Source organism: Alosa sapidissima, chromosome 5 (genome assembly GCF_018492685.1).
Source record: "Alosa sapidissima isolate fAloSap1 chromosome 5, fAloSap1.pri, whole genome shotgun sequence".
NCBI lineage: Eukaryota > Metazoa > Chordata > Actinopteri > Clupeiformes > Clupeidae > Alosa > Alosa sapidissima.
Window position 1 is genome coordinate 28,546,297 of NC_055961.1, and position 20,035 is coordinate 28,566,331.

A 20,035-nucleotide genomic window follows, 5' to 3' on the forward strand; every position below is an offset into this window, starting at 1 on the left:
GTTACACCTAATGACAGGAAACATCACAGGACTGCCGCTGTAATTCCATCCATAGGATGCCTTCCTGTGAACATGCTAAGACCTCCGTTTCAATCAACTAAAATGCAGGAACTTTTTCTGTCTTCATGTGTTATGCACGGAAATATGTCAGGAACGATGATTGCCTCAACTAATGTGGATGCATACTCCTGTGGTTAATTCCTGGAGGGTGTAACATCGTTGTAGACAGTGGACTATATCCTCTGGACATGGGATAACCCTAAAATGTAGACTAATGTCAAGAGAATATGGTCAAGAAATACGTCTCACTCACGCGCATCGAGACGGCCATCTGAAGCAATACTTTGACTCGGATTGACGACGGCTGTTCACCTGTCGCTCCAAACCAGATTGGTTGAGAGGAGTACTGTGCCAACAGCAACTGGCTTCGCACGGAATACCTCTTTGTGGCCACCACCGTCGCGGATGTTCTCTTTGGGTGACTCAAATGACTGGGGGTCACTTCATGCTCTGAGAAGAATACGGACAAATACGGAAATTGTATAACTTTTTTCATGATAGCTGGACAGGGCAAACTCATGTCTCAAGCGATGCGGTCCCTGCTCTCGGCGCTGCTCCTAATGTAAGTTACAATTACAAATGACAAAGTATATCAGTGACAGTCTGACGATCCGGGGGATTAATAGTTACAGTCTGATGTATTTGAAGAGTTACGTGTTTTGAGATGCATAAAGAGGAGCCTCTGGTTCGGGTTTAACATTGACTGACGCAGCGTCCTCCATTCATACCTGACATTTAAAGAGTGACGAACAGCAAGACGTTTTCATGCTCTCTCTTCATCTTCCCTGTCCATCTCCCTGCAGGCAAAGTTATTTGACTGTATTTCACTCCTTGACTTTGTTTTTTACTTGGACTGTATTCTTTGCAATGTATGTCATTTTTCATTCAGGTGCAAAAGTTCATTCAGTTCAACCTTAGACGGTTGATGGAAGAACTAGAGCTATATATATATAAAACACTGACCTGAGAATAATAGCAGACAACATGAATGTACACTTGCAGTAGGTCAAAAACATGAACTTACAAAAAGTAACAAGCATTAAGTGTCATGAATGTATCTGAAGGGTAGAGATATACAGACTGTCATAACTTATCCCATGTTTTCTCTCTTAGATGTTTCCAGACTTTATTGGTAGTTTGCAGCCCTCTTCAGGTAAGCAGGTGTGAGGGGTTACATTAGTCTTACATGTGCACACATAGGCTGCAGGAGCGTTGGGAGACATTTGATTGGCTTTGATATGTTATTGATATGCATTCCCACTAACTTGGGCCTATAGACAAAAAGTAACAAGTTTCTTTGTCTACCACCTCTCCCAGGTGCTCGCCATTGACAACTTCAACTTCAGTGTGCACGTGGAGAACCAGACACGTCTGCGGGACGCCATGAGCCGAACGTACCACAGACTCTACCAGCTGTATAGTAGGACCAGCGGCAAACACGTCCAGGTTCTGGGGAAGAGGATCAGCGCCAACGGAGACGACGGAGACAAATATGGTAAGCCTGTCTCAGCCACCTGCGTAAGAGGAGGAGAACACACAGTCTCACTCGACCACATGCAGTAGGCAAGAAAGACTGAGACGAAAAGTATTCGGGAAAATGCCAGTAGCTAAAAATAAACACAACCACCACAAGTCCACTAATAAAACTGAAACAAGCTGTTAAATGAGGTGCCATTAAAACTAATGGTGATGGTGAATATAAAGGGCTTAAGTGAATTTTTTTCTTCCTTTGTAAGACTAGAAGAAGAAAAAATCCTGATTAGAGAAGGATGAAGTAGTGCAAAAGTCTTTTAAATACGAGACAATACTTCCATCAATCATTTTATTGATTTTACATCTGCCCTGCAACACACAGGGTAATATTGATCTAGCTTGACCTCTACGCTGCACAGGGTCACATATATTATCCAAAGGACAGAGCTAATGTCAGTCATTCTTCTCAGAACTTGAGAGACCAAATAACAGCCAATTACAGAGCTCCTTTTATTTCACAAGCAATAGTGCCCACAACCACTTACCAATCGCCCTATTTAAAAATCTCCCCTTTTCTTTTTATATCCCATCATCTCTGCCTCCTCGCTCTCTCTTTACAAGCCCAGCTTATTGTGGAAGCTGACACCTTTGGGAGTCAAGTCAGAATCCGCGGGAAGGAGACCAACTTCTACCTGTGCATGAACCGCAGAGGGAAGCTGATTGGCAAGGCAAGTCAAAGTAAAGTTTCCCCTGGCTCCCCTTAAATGGCTCTGCCCAGCCAGATGTTACATAAGATATGCGGCTCATGTCTCATAGGAACTGTGAAACAGATACCTTTGTGGTATCCTTTGATATTTAAAGAGAGAAAAGTCAAGAGGCACAGTGATTACTTAATTACATGTTAATTAAGTGTTAATTAATCCCTTATATTGTCATGCTACAGTTGTGGATTTACATGGCTAATCTGAATTGAGCTTTTCCGTGTTCACAATTATATGGATTAAAACAGTTTGCCTTCCATTGTAGCGGGCCAGAAATCTCAGTGAGGATTGCGTCTTCATTGAGAAGATTCTGGAGAACAACTACACAGCACTGATGTCAGCACGGTACAGCGGCTGGTACGTGGGGTTCACCAAGAAGGGGAGACCTCGGCGTGGTCCCCAAACACTGCCCAACCAGCAGGACGTGCACTTCATGAAGCGCCCCCCGCCATGGCAGGGCCCACCGGACACAGTCACCTGCCGCTTTACCACGGTCAACAAGAAGGCCAACACAGATCAGGAGACAAGGCCCAGCTAGAGGGCTTCTGTTACATCCACAAGACTGAAACTTTGTTTCTGGGCAAGCGAATGCAATATATTAATGTAAAATGACTGTAATCGAGATGGATAAGGCAGACTTCCGCAGCTTTAAGACTTTCAACAATGATTGACTTTTTTCACACTGCAGACTAAGACCCATTGTGTCTGCTACCACCTTTCCCAAGACAAAGACCCCCAGGACCACAAGTTGATGCAGCTTGGGAGAACATTCTGATCGGTTAACTGCTTCTTTTCTGGGACATATACGCTCTCTGTAGGCACTTAACTGATATCTATGACCACTGAGTACCCTTGACATACACTACTTTATTTTGTTGACCAATCATCAGTTGTAGATCACCAATACAGTTTTATAGAAAGTAAGTGGACAACTATATCTGATCACAAATATTTACTCTCAAGTTTGAGTCTACTGACCCACGGCACATCTTATAAATGTTAAGGCGCTTCAGTCGAATTATCAAAATCTGACACTTATTTGAACAACTGAAGGGGGGGGGGGGGGGATCAAGGAGTAGTGCACTGTACTGGTGACGTAAAGTTCTGACGTTTGCAAATGGCAACTACCATTACCCAGTTGTACATACTGAAAGAAAATACTAACACTCAGTTTAATGTGGAAATATGGATGTGTCGACATGTGGATACAATGTTCACCCTTATCCACTTAACTGTGGCTTCTGTTGATACCCGTTATATTCTTAAGACACAGGACCTTTGGGTTCTCTATTGGAAATAAGACGACATGCTGCTGGTATACAGTAACGCACCCAAGTCAAACCCTATACACCATCTCTTGTGAGAAAAGGAATGAAATATGATTGATTGTAATCAGTACTGTTAATAAAATTATTTATTTCATCAATGATACGTGGAGGTTAACCACTGTTTGTGTTTGCAGCATCTCTACCTTGAGCCGTTTTAAAGGAGGGAACTACAGGCATTTTTGAAAACATTTTCAAACATTTCAGCACCACCTAGTGGTCACACAGTATAAAAGGTTGTGATTCAGCCTTTCAAATGTCTTCAAATGTCCATGAATCACATAGACTTCACTAGTATGTTGTAAAGAATACTAGTAATCCATTATTTCTACTATATTTACATAAATTAGTTACTACTTATGATTGTACATTGGTGTGTAGAACATATGCATTTGTAGAAAGCTTTGTGTTAGTAATTGAGCCTGGGAAAACCTGAGGGAGGACGAAGCATAGAAAGACAGAAATGAAGAGAAAGAGGAGAGAAAAGAGCTTAGGCAGTCTGGCCTAAAGTCGTCTGCAACACTGTCGATCACCCTCTTAAGGCCCCAACATTCTATCGGCTGAATGACTTCGACCCACTCCACCCTTACGACACACATACATACACACACACACACACACACACACCACTGAGAACATCGTGCATGCCAAATGCTCACCCCAGACAGAGGCACACGCATACAGGGCCATATGCATACACTCACACAACTGACTTCTACAAGTGTTTTAACACTCCTTCACAGTCAAGATCTTTATTATTATTAATAATAATGTGTTTTTTTTTTCTTAAAAAAAATCATTTCAATATACAACACAATTTTAGACAAGACAACTCTGTTTTACAACTAAATTCAGCTCATTTATAGGTCATTCGAAACCTAGACAAGCAGACTGCAAAAATGGGACAAGACAGGAAGGTCAAAGAAAAGAGATAGAGCAGGCGAGAGAAGAGAAGAGAGGAGAGTAGAGAAGTGGAGAGACACTGTAGAAGTCTGAAAGGGGGACAGAATTACAATTATTAGAGTACGATATGACAAAGAAAGCAAAATTTAAAATTTCCAAAAAAAAAGAAAAAAAAAAAAAAAAAAAAAAGTCAAAGAATAAAAAAGTAAGAAAGACAAAAAAAAAAAAAAAAAGGGGGGGGGGGGGGGGGGCACTAGCACACACTACTGTCCAATCGTCCATTCATGCAGTAAAGTCCATGTGGAAGACACCCTCCCTCCTTCTCCATGTCTTCCACCATTTTTTTTCTCGGTTTCATCATATTTTTTCTCTTCTGTCAGGGGAAAAAAACCTCTGGCAAGAAAAAGCAAAAAAAAAACGAAAAAAAAAAAAACAATCAAACAAATAAAAGCAAAACAGATCCACTGAAAAATGTCTTTTGGGCCATACAAGGGGCGGGACTGGGAGCTCTGTCACTCAGTCTGGTTCTCGGAGGCGAAGGGGAGGAGCTCCCATGCCCTTCCACACCTTCCTCCTCTCTGTGGCATCTCTCTTTTGAGAGGCACAGGCCATTTTGTCTGTCCATCCATCTATCCATCCATCCACCCATCCATCTCTTTCACTCCTCCACCGGTGGTGAAACGTCTGAGCTCAGGCACAGGATGGGTGTGTGTCGAGTGGGGTAAATGGGCTCTGTGGGCGGAGGTGCGTGGCTCCCAGGTGGAGGAGTAAGATGGAGGATGGAGATGTGGAGAGGAGAGGAGTGGAGAAGATGAGAGGGGAGAGAGTTCTTTTCCTCGACTTCAGATCCTGGCATACTGACACAGAGGCTCGGTCGTCAGGACAAACCCCACACATTCACACAAGCACAGATACACACACACACACACACACCCACGTACACCCTCTCACACACAGACACACACTCTCTCACACACATACATTCACACACACACACACACACACACATTCTCTCTCTCCCTCACACACACACACACACACACACACACTCATACAGTGACCATCAGTGGGCCTGCCCTGTAGTAAAAAAGGACAAGAACATAATTAATATTTACTGCTTACACTTTGAAACAGGATGTCTGTTTCATACATGTGTATGTTTAAGACCTGCAATAGATGCACATACCTGCTATCTAGAGATGTATGTATACGTGCGGGAGGGCGATCGCCCTTCATTTTGTCCATTGGTTGACACATTGAGGAAGTCCCATATGAGAATAGTGTCGTCATGGGAACTGCTGATGATCTGGAACTCGTCAAACTGAAGCCTGAAGACTCGACCAGAGTGCTCCTGAGAAACAGAAAAGACGGGTCAGAACACTCCATCTTTCTCCTCACCATGACGAGTTCTGCAGCTCTACTCACCACCAACGTGCGCAGACACAGCGTGCTGGCAGGAGCGCGTGGATCCAGGGCGGCTTGCAGGTCCCATACTTTAATTTTACTAGAGAAAAGCAAACAAAAACGTCTCATTATATGTCTAAAATGCAAAAACTGTTTAATGTAAAGATAATCGATGAAGTTGAATATCTGAGCTGAGAACAATTACGTAGGAAATAATCTTTGCAGTAGTATACAGAATACATGAAGCTGATACACTTCTTTTCTTGCTTTGGTCTGTTATTGTTAGTGATCAAGACAGGATTTTGATTATGATTAATCTAAACCAAACTGTCTATGATGAGAAATCCTCCATTATGACTACACAAGTGGTTCAGACTGAAACAAACTCAGAAAACAAGAAAGCCTTTCGCACCCGTCATACGCTCCACTAACAATCCGTTTGTTGTCGAACCGTATGCACCGGACCAACTCCTCGTGGCCTTCCAAAACTCGCAAACATGCACCACACTCAATGTCCCACAACCTGTGAAAGCACAAACAGGACAAGATATGAGAAGTGTGCATAAAACAGGAGGGAAAAATAAACATCCTTCACTCTTTCCATAAACAGTAACTTTCCCCTCACATGAAATTGCATGAATATGAAATACACATGAAAGCATCCTGGAATATTGGTCCACTACGGTAATTAGAATTATATTTCAGCAAATTAAGTGGTAAAGACTTTACTGGCTCTGGGCCCTAAGAAAATACAAGCAAACAGCATTTGTACAAAATGTGATTTCCAATACATAGGCACAGTGTTCACTTCCAGCACTCCCTCAGGATTTTAACAAGTGGTGGAAAAATAACCGAAAGGTTCATGTTCATAGGCCCAGAGCTGGATGGGGGCCCTGGAGAACACCAAGCAGAGAAAAGAGCTATGGGGATTTTGATTATAGAGGTTGAGGTGAGATTTTTTTAAGGACCCCACATGTTGTAACAAATAAAGTACATCCAATTCAATTAATTTCAATGCAATGCTTCAGCTGCTCTTTTGAGCTCGAGTCATATTATGATCGCCAGATCTCCAACGAACGCACCTGATAGTGTTGTCAGATGAGCCGCTGACCACCAGCCTGTCCCGGTACTGGAGGCAGGCGATGCCCCGCTTGTGCCCGTTCAGCGTGCGCACAAACTCGCACGTACTGGTGCTCCACACCTGCAGAGGACACAGCAAAACAAGAGCGTCAGAGCTGAACAGAGCAGAGAATGAACGAACAAACAAACAAACAAACAAACAAACAAACTCCGATCAGAGAACATGGACAACACATCTGACGGCCGGTTGGATAGGAGGTCCGTCACTTACATAGTAAATGTGTCCCCTAATCAACAATGACCCACAGGCACCCCAAAATTCTCAAAACCAAAACTGCATGTCATTTATGAGTGACATGGGTACTCGTGGGTCTTCTGGGAAAATCCTGTAGTGCTCCTACAGTTCCAGCCACTGTTTCTCCTGGCCTGAGGGGAAGGTGGCTTAGAACCAGTTTCCCTCTCCAGACACACACACACACACAGTTGAGTGCATGCCCTGCCTGCCCTCCCTCATCATTCGGGGAATGTTTTTGGAGGGCCGTCGAACAGAGCTGTAGGAGACAGCTCTGGAGAGTTTCCCCCCACCCCCCTCTTTTCTTTTTCTTTTTTCCCCCCCTCCTGCTTCTCTTGCGGAATGCTTTGGCCTTTCTCCCAAGGCGATGGGTGGGCTCGCGAGGGTCTCTTTGTTCCTGGAATCCCGGCTGCCCACAAATCCAGCGTCTGGAAGGGAGCTGCGAGGGCCAGGGCGGGTGCGCGGCAGAGCCGGGCCCAAGGCGAGGTGAGCAGAGGGGCCACGCCAGAACTTGGCTGGCGGCTGCAGCAGCAGCAGAGGCAGCGGCGGCAGTACTCCTGTCGGGACTACAGTCTGGACGAGCAGGCCCCAGCCCACAGCAGAGAGCTGCGCACCTGCACCCTCTGGTGGACAATGAAATCATGGCTGAAAGTGAGCACCGACACTATGGTGTTATGATCATGGGTCAAGAGTTCTATTAAAATTCTTCGGGACTTTAGATGTGGGGAGTGTGTGGGTGCCTTTTCCTGTGTATTACGTCCCCGAGTGTTTTGCTTTGCTTCGGTGTCCTCTGTTTACAGCTCCTGTTTCAGAACATCCTGACTCCTAGACAAGGACATGCCCGGGACACACTGGATTGGTGCCATACATTACGTTTTTTCTTTTTGGACCGCAAACTATACTCACAAAGTTCTCTTAGTTGCCAGATATATATCTGAAGTTTTGATAATTAAATGATTGATTGACACAAAACTTTGTACAAAAAAATAGCAATGCTTACAATGGGAAAACACTACTTATTTCATGCACAGTGGTTATACATAAGAATAAACACTCTGTCCAATTCAGCAACTTCCCAGCCATCTAACTCAATATCACTAACCAAAGATAAGACCACAGGCGCGCACACACACACAGGGTCCCTCATGCTGAAGACAATTAACCCATTTCACAAGATGGGGCCGCTGTGTAAATCAACTTCCTGTGGAAGAGCACTGTCCCATAGACAGCAAAAGAAAAGTCCACAGGAAAGACAGAAACAGGAAGATGTTTTACCCTGCCAATTAAGGTATCATTAACATCAATGAGGCCGGACACCTGGACACTGTGAAATTGGTCTATCTTCTCAACCCTGAGCTGAGCATCTCAGCAAGCACTCAACCAAACCCACAACCAGGGAGGCGCAACCAGACTTTATCTGAATGATCATTTCCAGACAGTCCTGATCACACACACAGGCCACATTTGCATTTACACCAAAACCGAATTTGATATATATATATATATATATATAAATAACGCTCAAAACACAGAACGACATCCCTCGTCCCAATTCTAACTGACCTTGATGGTGCGGTCGCCCGAGGCAGAGACGATGTACTTGTCATCGAAGTCCACCACGTTGACGGCGGCGCGGTGTCCCACCAGCACACGGCGCAGGCTGATGTCGGTGGGCGAGGCCATGTCCCATACGGCGATGGAGCGGTCCTTCGAGCACGTCACCATCAGACCGTTGCAGAAGCGCAGGTGAAGCACCGCCTCGTTGTGATGTATGAGTGTGTTGAGAACCTCGCCCGAGTTCACGTCCCACACCCTGAATACAAAAGGCAGGCAAAACTATGATTAACATTCGAGTTGAGTACCTACACATTAGCCTGGCTAATGCTAGTGGCAATATGCATTGGGCAAGCATTAACTGTGATTTGAAGATACAGGGTGGAGAGACGGCAACACCTTCCACCATCGGTTATTCAAAGAGACTGACTTAGCATTAAGCTCTTTTCATACAATAACAACAATCAAACAACACATGGTGCACATGTTGGATTTAGATCAGGTGACAAGAATCATGATAAATAGAGAGCTATTGTATCAGTCAGACCAGTGCTGAATAATGAAGTGGTACATACCAATGAAGTAAGTGACTGATTTTTATCACACTAAGCAGATTGTTATTTATATTAATACTTGTGTTGTAGAGGACAGGATGGATGGATGGATGGATGAACAGAAGAGCGAGGGGTGGGGGAGGGGGGTACATTAAGACATGAAGAGCAGGCGGCTCGATACCTGACAGTAGAGTCTGAGGAACCTGTGACGATGACCCGCTCATCGTACTGCAGGCAGAGCACAGAGCCGGTGTGTCCCGTCAGGATCTTCAGACACTCCAGGCTCTGTTTGTCCCAGATCTGCACCGCAACACACAAACCAGTAAAGATATTAACCCCCGTTGTTGAAAATGGTCCACGGTGGCCCCAGCCGTGGCGCACCTGGCTGGGGCACCTGCACCGTACACTCCCACTCGCTTCCGGTCATTCTCAACTATCCCACATTAAAAGGCATAAAAAAGCCCAAAATATATGCTGGAAAAAAAGAGAAAGAAACTGGTCCACGGTTGTTAAAAACAGTTCTTCGTGGTCAAGTTCAAACAGAAATAACTGCAAGCGACGATGACTGGACCTAGCACCTCCGGTTCCACTAGCTGTGATGTTTTGTCATCCAACAATTCACTCACATGTGGTGTTTTTGTCAAATGCACACACGTGATGTGTGTGCTGAATTTCACAAGATTTAGACATTTTTAAGAACTTCTTTCTGGGTGCCTGACAGTACGGTAGTAAAGCAAATTGGGCAACACGAAAGCTTCTTAGAAGGCAGAACTTTATACAATTATTTAATTCGGACATGCCTCGATGCTTTGCTGCCACCGAATGCTATCTTAGAAGGCTGGACTTTTTTTAATTTTGGACACAGCCATAGACTTTTCACATGCAGATAGCATTTGATCATCAAGTGTAACTACCATTTCTGTGCATTTGTGTGTCAATTACATTTCAGTTCTATTTTTGTCGGTGCTGCTCAATAAAATCCATTGTTTACAGCTTACGACTTCAGGAGTTGTGGAGGAGTCGTAGCATTGCTGCAGTTTTGAGTACATGTTGCTTTGGATAAAATAATCTGCTAAATACCAGTCCACTTTAATTCTTAACATACTCAGTACACAAACCACTACAACTCAACTGAAGCCTACAACAATGTGCCTGAACCAGTACTTAAAACAACAAATAGCTCACACAACATTTGACAACATTTGAACAGGAAACTATACACACTATTTTATCAGTATCTTTAATATAATGTCTATAATGACATTGTTACTAGTCAGTATTATATATTCAAAATCACATTGTCTATATCTGGACATTTTTGATAACTGATAATATTATGACTAGTAACAACAGTTTTTTTCCTAGAAGTTGTGGATTTGAAATTGAAATCCAAAAACACATTAATGGCAGTATTTACGGAATTTTTCCATTGTGAATACCTAAAATGACAATTGAGAATAGAGAGGACTGGATGCCTGAAATGTTTTATCCATGAGACTTGATGGATATCTTCAAAACATAGCCATATGAAGATATTAAATGTTGAAACTGCTGCTGACGTAACATCTGAGTAAAAATGGATGTGTGTGCCAAATTTCAAGTTTTCACCCATGGGAAGCACTTCAGAAAAGGCAAAGTCTTAAAGAAACACTAGGGTTTTGCATCTTCATTGCTCTGGCCCTTTTTGTGAATGTGCCAAGTCACAAAAAGGCCTTGATGTAATAAGAGACCATAACTCTTTCTTTCAACACACCCCACAGATGCCCAGATACGGAGTTGGCCAAGACCTCCCACACACACACCTTGATGGAGTTGTCTCGCAGGCCGCTGATGATTTTGTCGTCGTCGTACTGCAGGCAGTAAACGCCCTTGCTGTTCTCTGAGCGACACTGAATCCTTTGCAGGTTGTGCCGCCCACACCGCCAGTTGGCCTCGATAGTCTGAGCGAGAAAGGGAGAGTGAGTGAGTGAGAGAGAGTGAGAGAGAGAGAGTGAGAGAGAGAGAGTGAGAGAGAGAGAGCGAGAGCAATGAATGTGTGGACAAGGCAGAAAGAATAAGTCTGACACAAAAATGAGGCCCCACAAATCAGTCTTCCAGACAAAGAGAGCTACACAATTTTCCATCTGACTTTGCAATTTGGCTAGTAAGATGCTTATTGCAGTACCATTCTTATATTTCTCCCCTGCATGGTGTCAGAGACTACTTTAAGTTAATGGGTGGTGTGGCTATTTCCCTCACTGATGTAAGCCCCGCCACCACCAGCTCCATAGGGCTCAGTCCTTCCCTCCCATGCAGCCACACGCCGGGGGACACAGAGTGGACTCAAACATGGCATACTACACTAACGGGGCCTACATATTTAATTCCAGACTTAAATCAGTCATAGCCATCAATTCCAGGTGCAGCCTGGTTACTGCATACCTTCACCTAGTAAATTTCAACTAGTTTCCCTTTCAGAGAAAAACAGGAGCGCACTCCACTGACACAGCTCTCCTGACCACCACCATCTCACCTGAAATCTCGACCCACTGCATTCTGCCAGAGCATAGGTTAGTCCTATCTCATCCATAGCACAGACCGTCAAGCTAAGAAAATCTCTCGATTCTGTGTGGTCATCAGTTCTTTTCATTCATCTAACAATCATGCATTACGGTCTGCTGACTCAGACCAGCACTTCTGTATCCTTTCTTTTTTTTTTTCATCTTTTTCTGCCCCATTTCATCTTTCTCAAGCCCAGAAAGAATTTTGCCAGGTCAAAAACTCCACAATGCCGAGTCTGGGCTTTGAGTAAACATTCGGTCTCGCAGTACAGGGTCCCGCCGAGTCCAGACATAACGTGCCCCTCCAGTGTCCTCTTTAAACTGCTGAGAGGGGAAGAAGTGGTCACAGCGGCTCTCCCCTCAGCTATAAATCATCCTTATTTACTGCAGAGCTGATGTGCGCCTGTCTTTGTCCAACCCGTCTGTTTTAATCTCACTTAGCAGAAAAGGCTCGGCACTGCGGCACTCACCTCAATGTCTTGGATTATTTTGGGATACAGGGAGCGGTAGTAGGAATTTGGCGGAACTTCTGTTGTCCGGTTCTTGAATAGATACTTCTCCCTGGTGGATTCAAAGGTGTAGGAGATTAGTTTTCATATTTTCAACTACATCTAAAAACCTGGGTTATGTTTTGGACAAAGAGCAGTACACAAGTAAACAATTCTGAAACATTTACAGACAACCACAATTCATACTTTATACGTAAAATATTTCTTCATAAATATTTCAAGGGAAAATCTGCTAATGTGACTGACAAGCTTGCAACCATTGCTCAGGGCAATTTACATTCTTCACTTAGTTACTTCACACATAGATTTTGAGGCACATACACATAAGCTGTGTTTGAAATATTCACTAATTCACTCACGATATAGATATAGTGTGACATATATGGGACTATCAAGGGGACAAGTGGATCTAGTGACTGGAGTGGCGATTATCAATTTCAAACACTGCTGCCTCATTCATGCTCTGGATTTTTTTGTAAAGCCCAATGACAAAGGGGGCACTGAACTCACCACTGGTGCCTCTCCGACAGGCCCTTCCAGAGGGGGTCGGTGCGGACCATGCGCTCAATCAGCTTCTTCCACAGCATGCCCTCGGAGATGACCCGCTGCCACTCCTTACACACCAGCTCGGCCGAGCACAGCGAGCGCGCGTCCAGGAACGACAGGATGTTCTCCGCTATGTGGTCCAGACCCTGAGCTAAAGGGGGTGGAAGAAGTAGAGAGCAGGGGGTTCGGTATGTATGGAGGTTTGGTTTATGAATAGGTCACAAGGTGGTCAGAGGCCACAGACCTAGTCAGATCATGTAGTAAGCATAGCTTTAGCTAAAGCATTGTAGTAAAACATGGGACATAGCTTCAAAAAGAGATGATGAAAAGATGACAAATCCATTTTGATTACTTGAGTGTTACAGATACAAATGAGCACTGGTTGTGTGTCAAAGATTTTCTTTGACTTATTCGTTTTTGAACATTTATTTTATCTAATGACAGAAAACATGATGAATTGCATCCACATATCCTGCACTATGCGCAACTATTTTTCACTAGCCTAAAACTGTGAGACTGAAAGCTAATGACTAACATTCTTGTTAAAGTGACAGGCACTAAAATAGACACCACCAATGTACCGTAATGACACTAAAGACAAGTACAATAGTAAAATTCAATATGAAGCATTCAAATTACTAAATATTTGTAGCCATTAGTAATTATGCAGAACAGAAAATACTAAAATTATTAATCAAATATAAACTTTATATGAATTCCAAAATATATGAAATAGAAACATGACATAATCCTTCATTTTCCGTGTGTGTGTGTTGAGGGTCGAGCAGAGTCTAGGATCGCCACTGGTGTGAATGATCACAAAAATATTCAATATTACTGGTGGTGTGAAGGTGGTGGGGTCCCTCAAATCAAATACATTTTTAAAAAAAGTATAGAAATCATTTTTTTTTTACTTGGCATCGGTATTGAACCAATAATTTTGGTATCGTGAAAACAATTCAGCAGACACTTGACTATTCTCCATAACACTGCAGTGGGAGTCTGAAACACCCAGACAGAGGCAGACATGGTGTCACCATCACCAGTCACATCAAGACTGGCACGACAGCTAGAATACCAAGGACAGCCATCTGAAGAGCAGACAGGTCTCTTCTGAGAGAGACAGGTCATTATTGGCCCTGGGCACAGTGAATCCAACTTTTAAGCCTATCAAAAAAAGATGGGTTGAATAACAGACAGACAGGGTCATAAAAAGGTCTCTGTTCTTAAGGGATTTCTGGTGACATTTTCCACTATGTTCGCAATTCAATAATGTCGTCACATGTAGCAAAGTAATACACTTTTTGAAATTATTGAATTAATTTCAGAGTCAACAAAATGTAAACAGGATGTGGATATTGTCAGAGCAGATGAGTCATTTCATTGATCAAACCAATACATAGATAAGCAATCCTTCAAATCTTGTGCAATGCTGTCGCTAGATGTATTCAATCTGTCTGAATAAAAGTTCTCTCCATAATCACAACTGATAATCCTGTTTCCATCTGTTTAACCACTCAAAAATATCCTCCACCCTCTGGCTCAAAAGAATAACAATCTGGGTGTGTCCCTGTCAACAAGCACAGAAAATGAGGGTCTCACTCAACACAAGAGCAGGGGCAGCTCTAGAAGATCACGGTCAAAGTATATAGATCACCTTAAAAACTCCCGTAGCATTAGTGCTGGGCGGTATACCGGTTCACACCATATACCGGTGTATATTTTCATTATGATATGAATTTTTAATATACCGCCATACCGGTGTATTTCATTACACAACGTTTGGAACGCTGCGCGCGCGACAGTGTTTCAGACAGGACTTTTCACACGCACGCATGGTGCGACTGCGAGGCATAGTGAGTGTAAACACAAAACACCTTAAGTTTTTCCCCTGAAGTATGACCCTTAAGGCTTGATTTCTCCTTAGGTAAGGGGTTTATTTAAGGGTGTTGCACAGAATACCTTAAATTGTTTCTCTAGTTAAGGAAAAACTTTATATTAAGGGATACTGCATTGAAAGGGATTTACAGTCACGAAAATTCTATTGAGATTGTTCAACAGCTGTAACTAGCTGGCTAGTAGGTGATGTTAGTTAGCAACCCACCGAACACAGTGAAGTTTAATGTTCTTATCATTCTTCATCTCACCTTAAGAATATTCGCTGAAAATATCCAGGTAGCAAGTGAAGCATGTTATGAACTGAGCAATACTAGCTGGCTAGTTAGAAATGATCCTGACTGTCATCAGTGCACCAAAACGAACTTTTTTGTTAATGTTTTGCCTAGCGAACCGAACCGAAGCTCGTGGCAGGCTAACAAGACATGCACATCCACATGAAGTTAACGTTAGCCTACCACTAACGTCATGCAAACCACACAATAACAATAAGGCATGTTTCTGATAGGCCTATTTGTCAGAGTAAGCATATTAGCAGAGAGGTTTTATTTTAAATTGTATAATTTTCAAAAAAGTATAATTATTGCAAGTTTACTTTTTATTTTTATTGGTTTTATACAAGATGTTTGAAATTTGCACAGTGAAAGTTCTGTATTTTGACTTCAATTGTCTTTGCATTCTAATGCATTAGAATCATAAGTAGCTCTTTGCAAACAGCATCATTTTCTGGGGCCATGCAAAACTGCATTACCACTAGTGGAGTTATTCTACATCATGACAGTAAAATAGACCATCCTTAGTCAATGTACTGCAGCAATTCCTCTCTCAACCTGTAGAAAATGCAGTGAACATCTGATTATGCATGCACAAAAAATACCGTCATATACCGTGAAACCATAAGAATTTTGAAAAATACCGTGATGTACATTTTTGGTCATACCGCCGAGCACTACGTAGCATCACTAAACTAAAACGACGGAAACGCAACTGCATGGAGACTGGATGCAGACACACTAAATGTAAACCTCATCGACATAATTACACCACCAAGATTTGGACACTGCAGCTGTTAGGTCACACCCTTCAACCAGATCCATCTAAAGCCAGTACTGACGATTACAGACTGTGGATTGGGATGGGCTAGATAACCCAAAACGTAGCTAAGAGGAGCCCGATGGACTATGAACAAGGATCAACCATCTTTAGACTGACATAGTGGAAAATACATATAAATGTTACACAGGCTATGAAATGCCAAACACACACTTCCCCCATCTTCTTCTACACATTCTATTTAAATGATAAAATGCAGATCAATGTGATATCTTAAGGGGGGTGGATAGATTAACAATATCAACCAAATTAAATTATCCTTCCTCACTTTTAGTAAGACAGTTTACTCTCACAGCATAAACAGACACACAAACTATACATGAACTGAACTACAAACATAACCAACTTAAACTTTACTAAATGAAACACACCATTTCACACAAGGCCTGGTCCTATGTGAAGATGTACCATAGAATGAGAGACTCAGTGTTGTCCTGATATCAGCACACGTACCTGGCAGTACTGTGATGAAATCCCTTTGGAGCATGGGCTTGAGGTAGGAGTTGATGTGGCCGTGCTGGTAGTGGCACATACGCGAGATAAGGTGCTCCACAAACTCCACCTGGTCTGCCTCGGACCACTGGTCGAACAGCTGTATGCAGACATCCTTCTCCTTCTGGTAGTTACCCTCCGATGGCCTTTTCCGTGAGCCCGTCATGGGACCGTTGGTGATCTGAAATCAAATCAAATAATGCATCAGAAAGTCATGCTCTGTATCAGCCCATACAAATGAAAGCTGAAAAGGCTGAAAGGCAAATAAATGACATTCATGGAGATAACTAAAAAAGAAATTCAGCTTCAAGCAATCAATACCAAAAAGTGTTAAGAAATCAATAATTGCTTTCGAAATCAATTACACCTCTTTCGTATGCATGCATGCCTATAAAGACCCTGGGTAGGGTCAAAAAAGCAGCCTTTTATGCCAAATTAATGAAAAAAGAGCAACATTTCACCGCTGGCCAACTTAATACATCAACAATAAATGGTACCCATCATGGGAAACCACCTAAACCCATAACAGAAAAATATTATATCCTTTCCAGTAGCCTAGCTTCTTAAGATTTTCAATCATGTTGGTAAACAATTTCTGGAGGAACCAGCACACATTATAGCCAAAAGAAGCAGTGGATAGAAATGGCAGTTGTGCTCAAGCCCAAAGAAATAATGTTATTCAGCAAATAAATAAGGTCACTCACCTTGAACACTGTGGTTGTCTTGGGGGAGAGATCCCCTGTCTGTGACTCCATGACGGAGGTGTTCTTTTTTTTTTTGTGGGGGGGGGGGGGGGGAAGGGCAAAGAGAGATAGACATCAAAGAGCATCTGTGAATGCCGATCATGGAAATAGGCAAGCAGGCAACTGACACTGTGGTGATACTAAATATGTACGAGTTGCCCAGGCCTGCATTTCTTGTGTATATGCAACAACCGGTATGGTACCAGCGTGAGTTCAAGCAACCATCCAGGAACCCTGGGGCTTCCAGGAGCATACAAATCAACCTTCTTTCAATTGCAAGATGTCAGCAAAACAAACATAAACGCTAATGTCTTCTTTAAAATCCTCGGGAGGGATGGGGTAACTGCACACATAGTTTTCATCATTTGCAGCTCCAGGCACCTTACATTGGACTCTCTAATGCCACATCCAATCTTAGCTTGTCCACATCCCTGTTTATAATCAGAATAACCCCATGACAAATTAAACACAAATATAGCACAAGAGACTGCACAAATAAAGGATACCGGCAACTATGGGCAAGCGGGAGCTAGCAACAGGAGCAGCTGCTGTGCTGAGGGTGCCACTTCCAGACCCTTTTATAGGGTACAGCAGGTGTTAGGGCCCGACTTTCCTCAACTCCGGGGACTGTTTAGACTATGCATGCTCAAGCCGACCCATCAACTACAGAATCCAAAACGAATACGCTGTCTGACTAGGGCAATAGTCAAAAAACATTTCGGATTCTTGAAATGTCGACACACCTAGAAACAGTTGCGGTCCATGTCACCTTAAGTCTTTTGACTGTATCCATAGCAATACAAGGCATGGTCACCTGGACGCCGGTGCAACAACTAATTTATACAGCCATCACTAGTTGTCGGATGGCAACATTGCATGGAAAAAGGAGACATGAATTACCTGGGACAAGTGGGCAGAGCCTTGTTTGCGATTAATCTACTTTACATTTTAGTATTACCTTTCCATCATGACAATAGTATATGTCCTCACTGCACAAAAAAGAAATCTTGCATGCCCTAGCATCGGTAAATAGTGATGACAGTCTTCATGTGAACCAACACTAAAATGGCTTGCATTTCATTGTAACGTAGCAGCTAGCAGATACCTACGGTAAGTAACGTTACCATCCATGTACTACAATTTAAAACATGAAATTATGTGATTCAACGCTACAAATAGCAGCAAACCGATCATTAACGTTACCGTGAGCTGGTTTCAGACGATACCGTAACCCCTACCGGACCATTATTTGAGTATTTGATCAGTAAAAGCAACCTACCACATAATACTGTAATCAAAGCAATGGACGGAGCAACTAATGTTACTGTATGCCCTAATATTAACGTTACTTAGCTGTCGTTACATCGTTCTACTTAGCTAGCCACCTACATTCAAATATGAAAGTATACGGGACCCCAACTACATCTTGTATCCGAACTAACGTTACATTGATACTGCAAATGATTATGACATCGCTGCTGTGCCCATATAGAAAAGGTGCCGGTAGCTAAAGAGTTAGCATAGCTAGCTACATTCAGGTTAGCCAGCTAATTTATCTAGCTAGCAAGGTAGCTATAGCTAGCAAGAAAATTACTTCCTTCTACGCAGCTTGAAACGCCTCTCACCTCGACTATGACAGCCGACTGGGCAGGGTTTCGCCGGGGTATTAATCAATATCCATAGTATTACGCTTAATTGAGCGCTTGCGATATTTAAAATACCGATTAAAGTAATGTCATCTGTACATCGTCCACAGTCACCATTACACCGCGGGTCTAGGCAGGCTAATGGCGCAGAGGCGCCGCAGTGAGACCCACTTAGCTAGCGAACGTTAGCTCGGTATCTTGATAGCTAGCGTTAGTCAACACCGACGGCTAAAAAAACCGACTTACTTTACTACCATAACCAACAGTGGCATAATACAATACGTATACCTTCCTCATTTCGGTCTCAAACGACTACGGGGAAGCTCCAACACAATACACACGAAAACAACAGGGATGGAACAGAACTGAGTAAGGGACGATTTAACAACTGATGCACATTTGGCTGGCTAGCTAGCTAATCTACTCAGTTAGCTACCTAGCTAGCTGATATCAGGCCCTTCCTATCAAAGTAGGTAGCTGCCTGGCTATTTGTCTCCCAGCTCACCCCCTCCTTTTTCTTCCCCCTCTGTCGATCTTCTCCCACTACATTCGATCAGAATGTCCTAAAGCCGGCTTCATCACTTCCAAGTTAGAACCGATACTCAAATGGGAAGACAATCTAAATCAATTCTACACTTACCATAAGCTCCACGGTTTTGTCCTCCATCTCCGGCTCCATACTGTTGTTCCCCGAAACTCGCAGCAAAAAATGGAAACCCAGCCCTGCGTCGGCGGCCTGCAGCAGCTGAGACGACGTCAGAACACAAGAGGCGGAGGGGGAGGGGTATTTGTAAAATCGCATGAGTGGCTGGTTGGTCCAGCGCTGACAAAGAGGGTGTTGTTTTCGCTGTGAACTCGATCGCGATTGGATATATACTGCTGCTAAGGCAAAGATTGAGGTTATCCCCAATGATTCACGCTTTTGGTAAAATCGCCAGATTGCTTGCTATCTGTCATCGCCGCTCCAGGGTAAGTCAAAGATAAGATGACCCATAGACTGTATATACATATATACCGTTTATGAGATGACCAACATACATGTCAGCTAATCGCCCAGAATAGGCTGTGTTGTGATTCGCATACCCCGTCGATGGTACTGTGCTCGTCCCTTTACCTGTCCTTTTTTAAAACTTCAGCAAAGTGT

The 20,035-nt window shown here is 43.2% G+C and overlaps 2 protein-coding genes across 3 annotated transcripts; one reads left to right on the plus strand and one right to left on the minus strand.

Moving 5' to 3' along the window:
* LOC121709531 (fibroblast growth factor 18-like) lies at positions 1 to 3,720 on the plus strand. Its single transcript, XM_042092984.1, has 5 exons — positions 1 to 622; positions 1,174 to 1,213; positions 1,378 to 1,555; positions 2,155 to 2,261; positions 2,560 to 3,720. The coding sequence occupies exons 1-5, from the start codon at positions 555 to 557 to the stop codon at positions 2,830 to 2,832; spliced, it is 666 nt and encodes a 221-aa protein (XP_041948918.1). The 5' UTR covers positions 1 to 554; the 3' UTR covers positions 2,833 to 3,720.
* On the minus strand, positions 3,691 to 19,661 carry LOC121709529 (F-box/WD repeat-containing protein 11). 2 transcript variants are annotated; one of them, XM_042092978.1, is made up of 13 exons: positions 19,532 to 19,661; positions 17,207 to 17,269; positions 16,464 to 16,683; positions 12,966 to 13,152; positions 12,417 to 12,507; positions 11,209 to 11,346; positions 9,588 to 9,706; positions 8,862 to 9,111; positions 7,009 to 7,127; positions 6,339 to 6,449; positions 5,948 to 6,026; positions 5,709 to 5,873; positions 3,691 to 5,599 (listed from the first exon to the last, which is right to left on the minus strand). In XM_042092978.1, exons 1-12 carry the CDS (start codon positions 19,568 to 19,570, stop codon positions 5,712 to 5,714), a joined length of 1,578 nt encoding a protein of 525 aa, XP_041948912.1. In that variant the 5' UTR covers positions 19,571 to 19,661; the 3' UTR covers positions 3,691 to 5,599; positions 5,709 to 5,711. The 2 variants fall into 2 exon arrangements, with proteins under 2 accessions (XP_041948912.1, XP_041948911.1); XM_042092977.1 differs by having other exon boundaries at positions 5,709 to 6,026.
* Between the last annotated feature and the right edge of the window lie 374 nt (positions 19,662 to 20,035).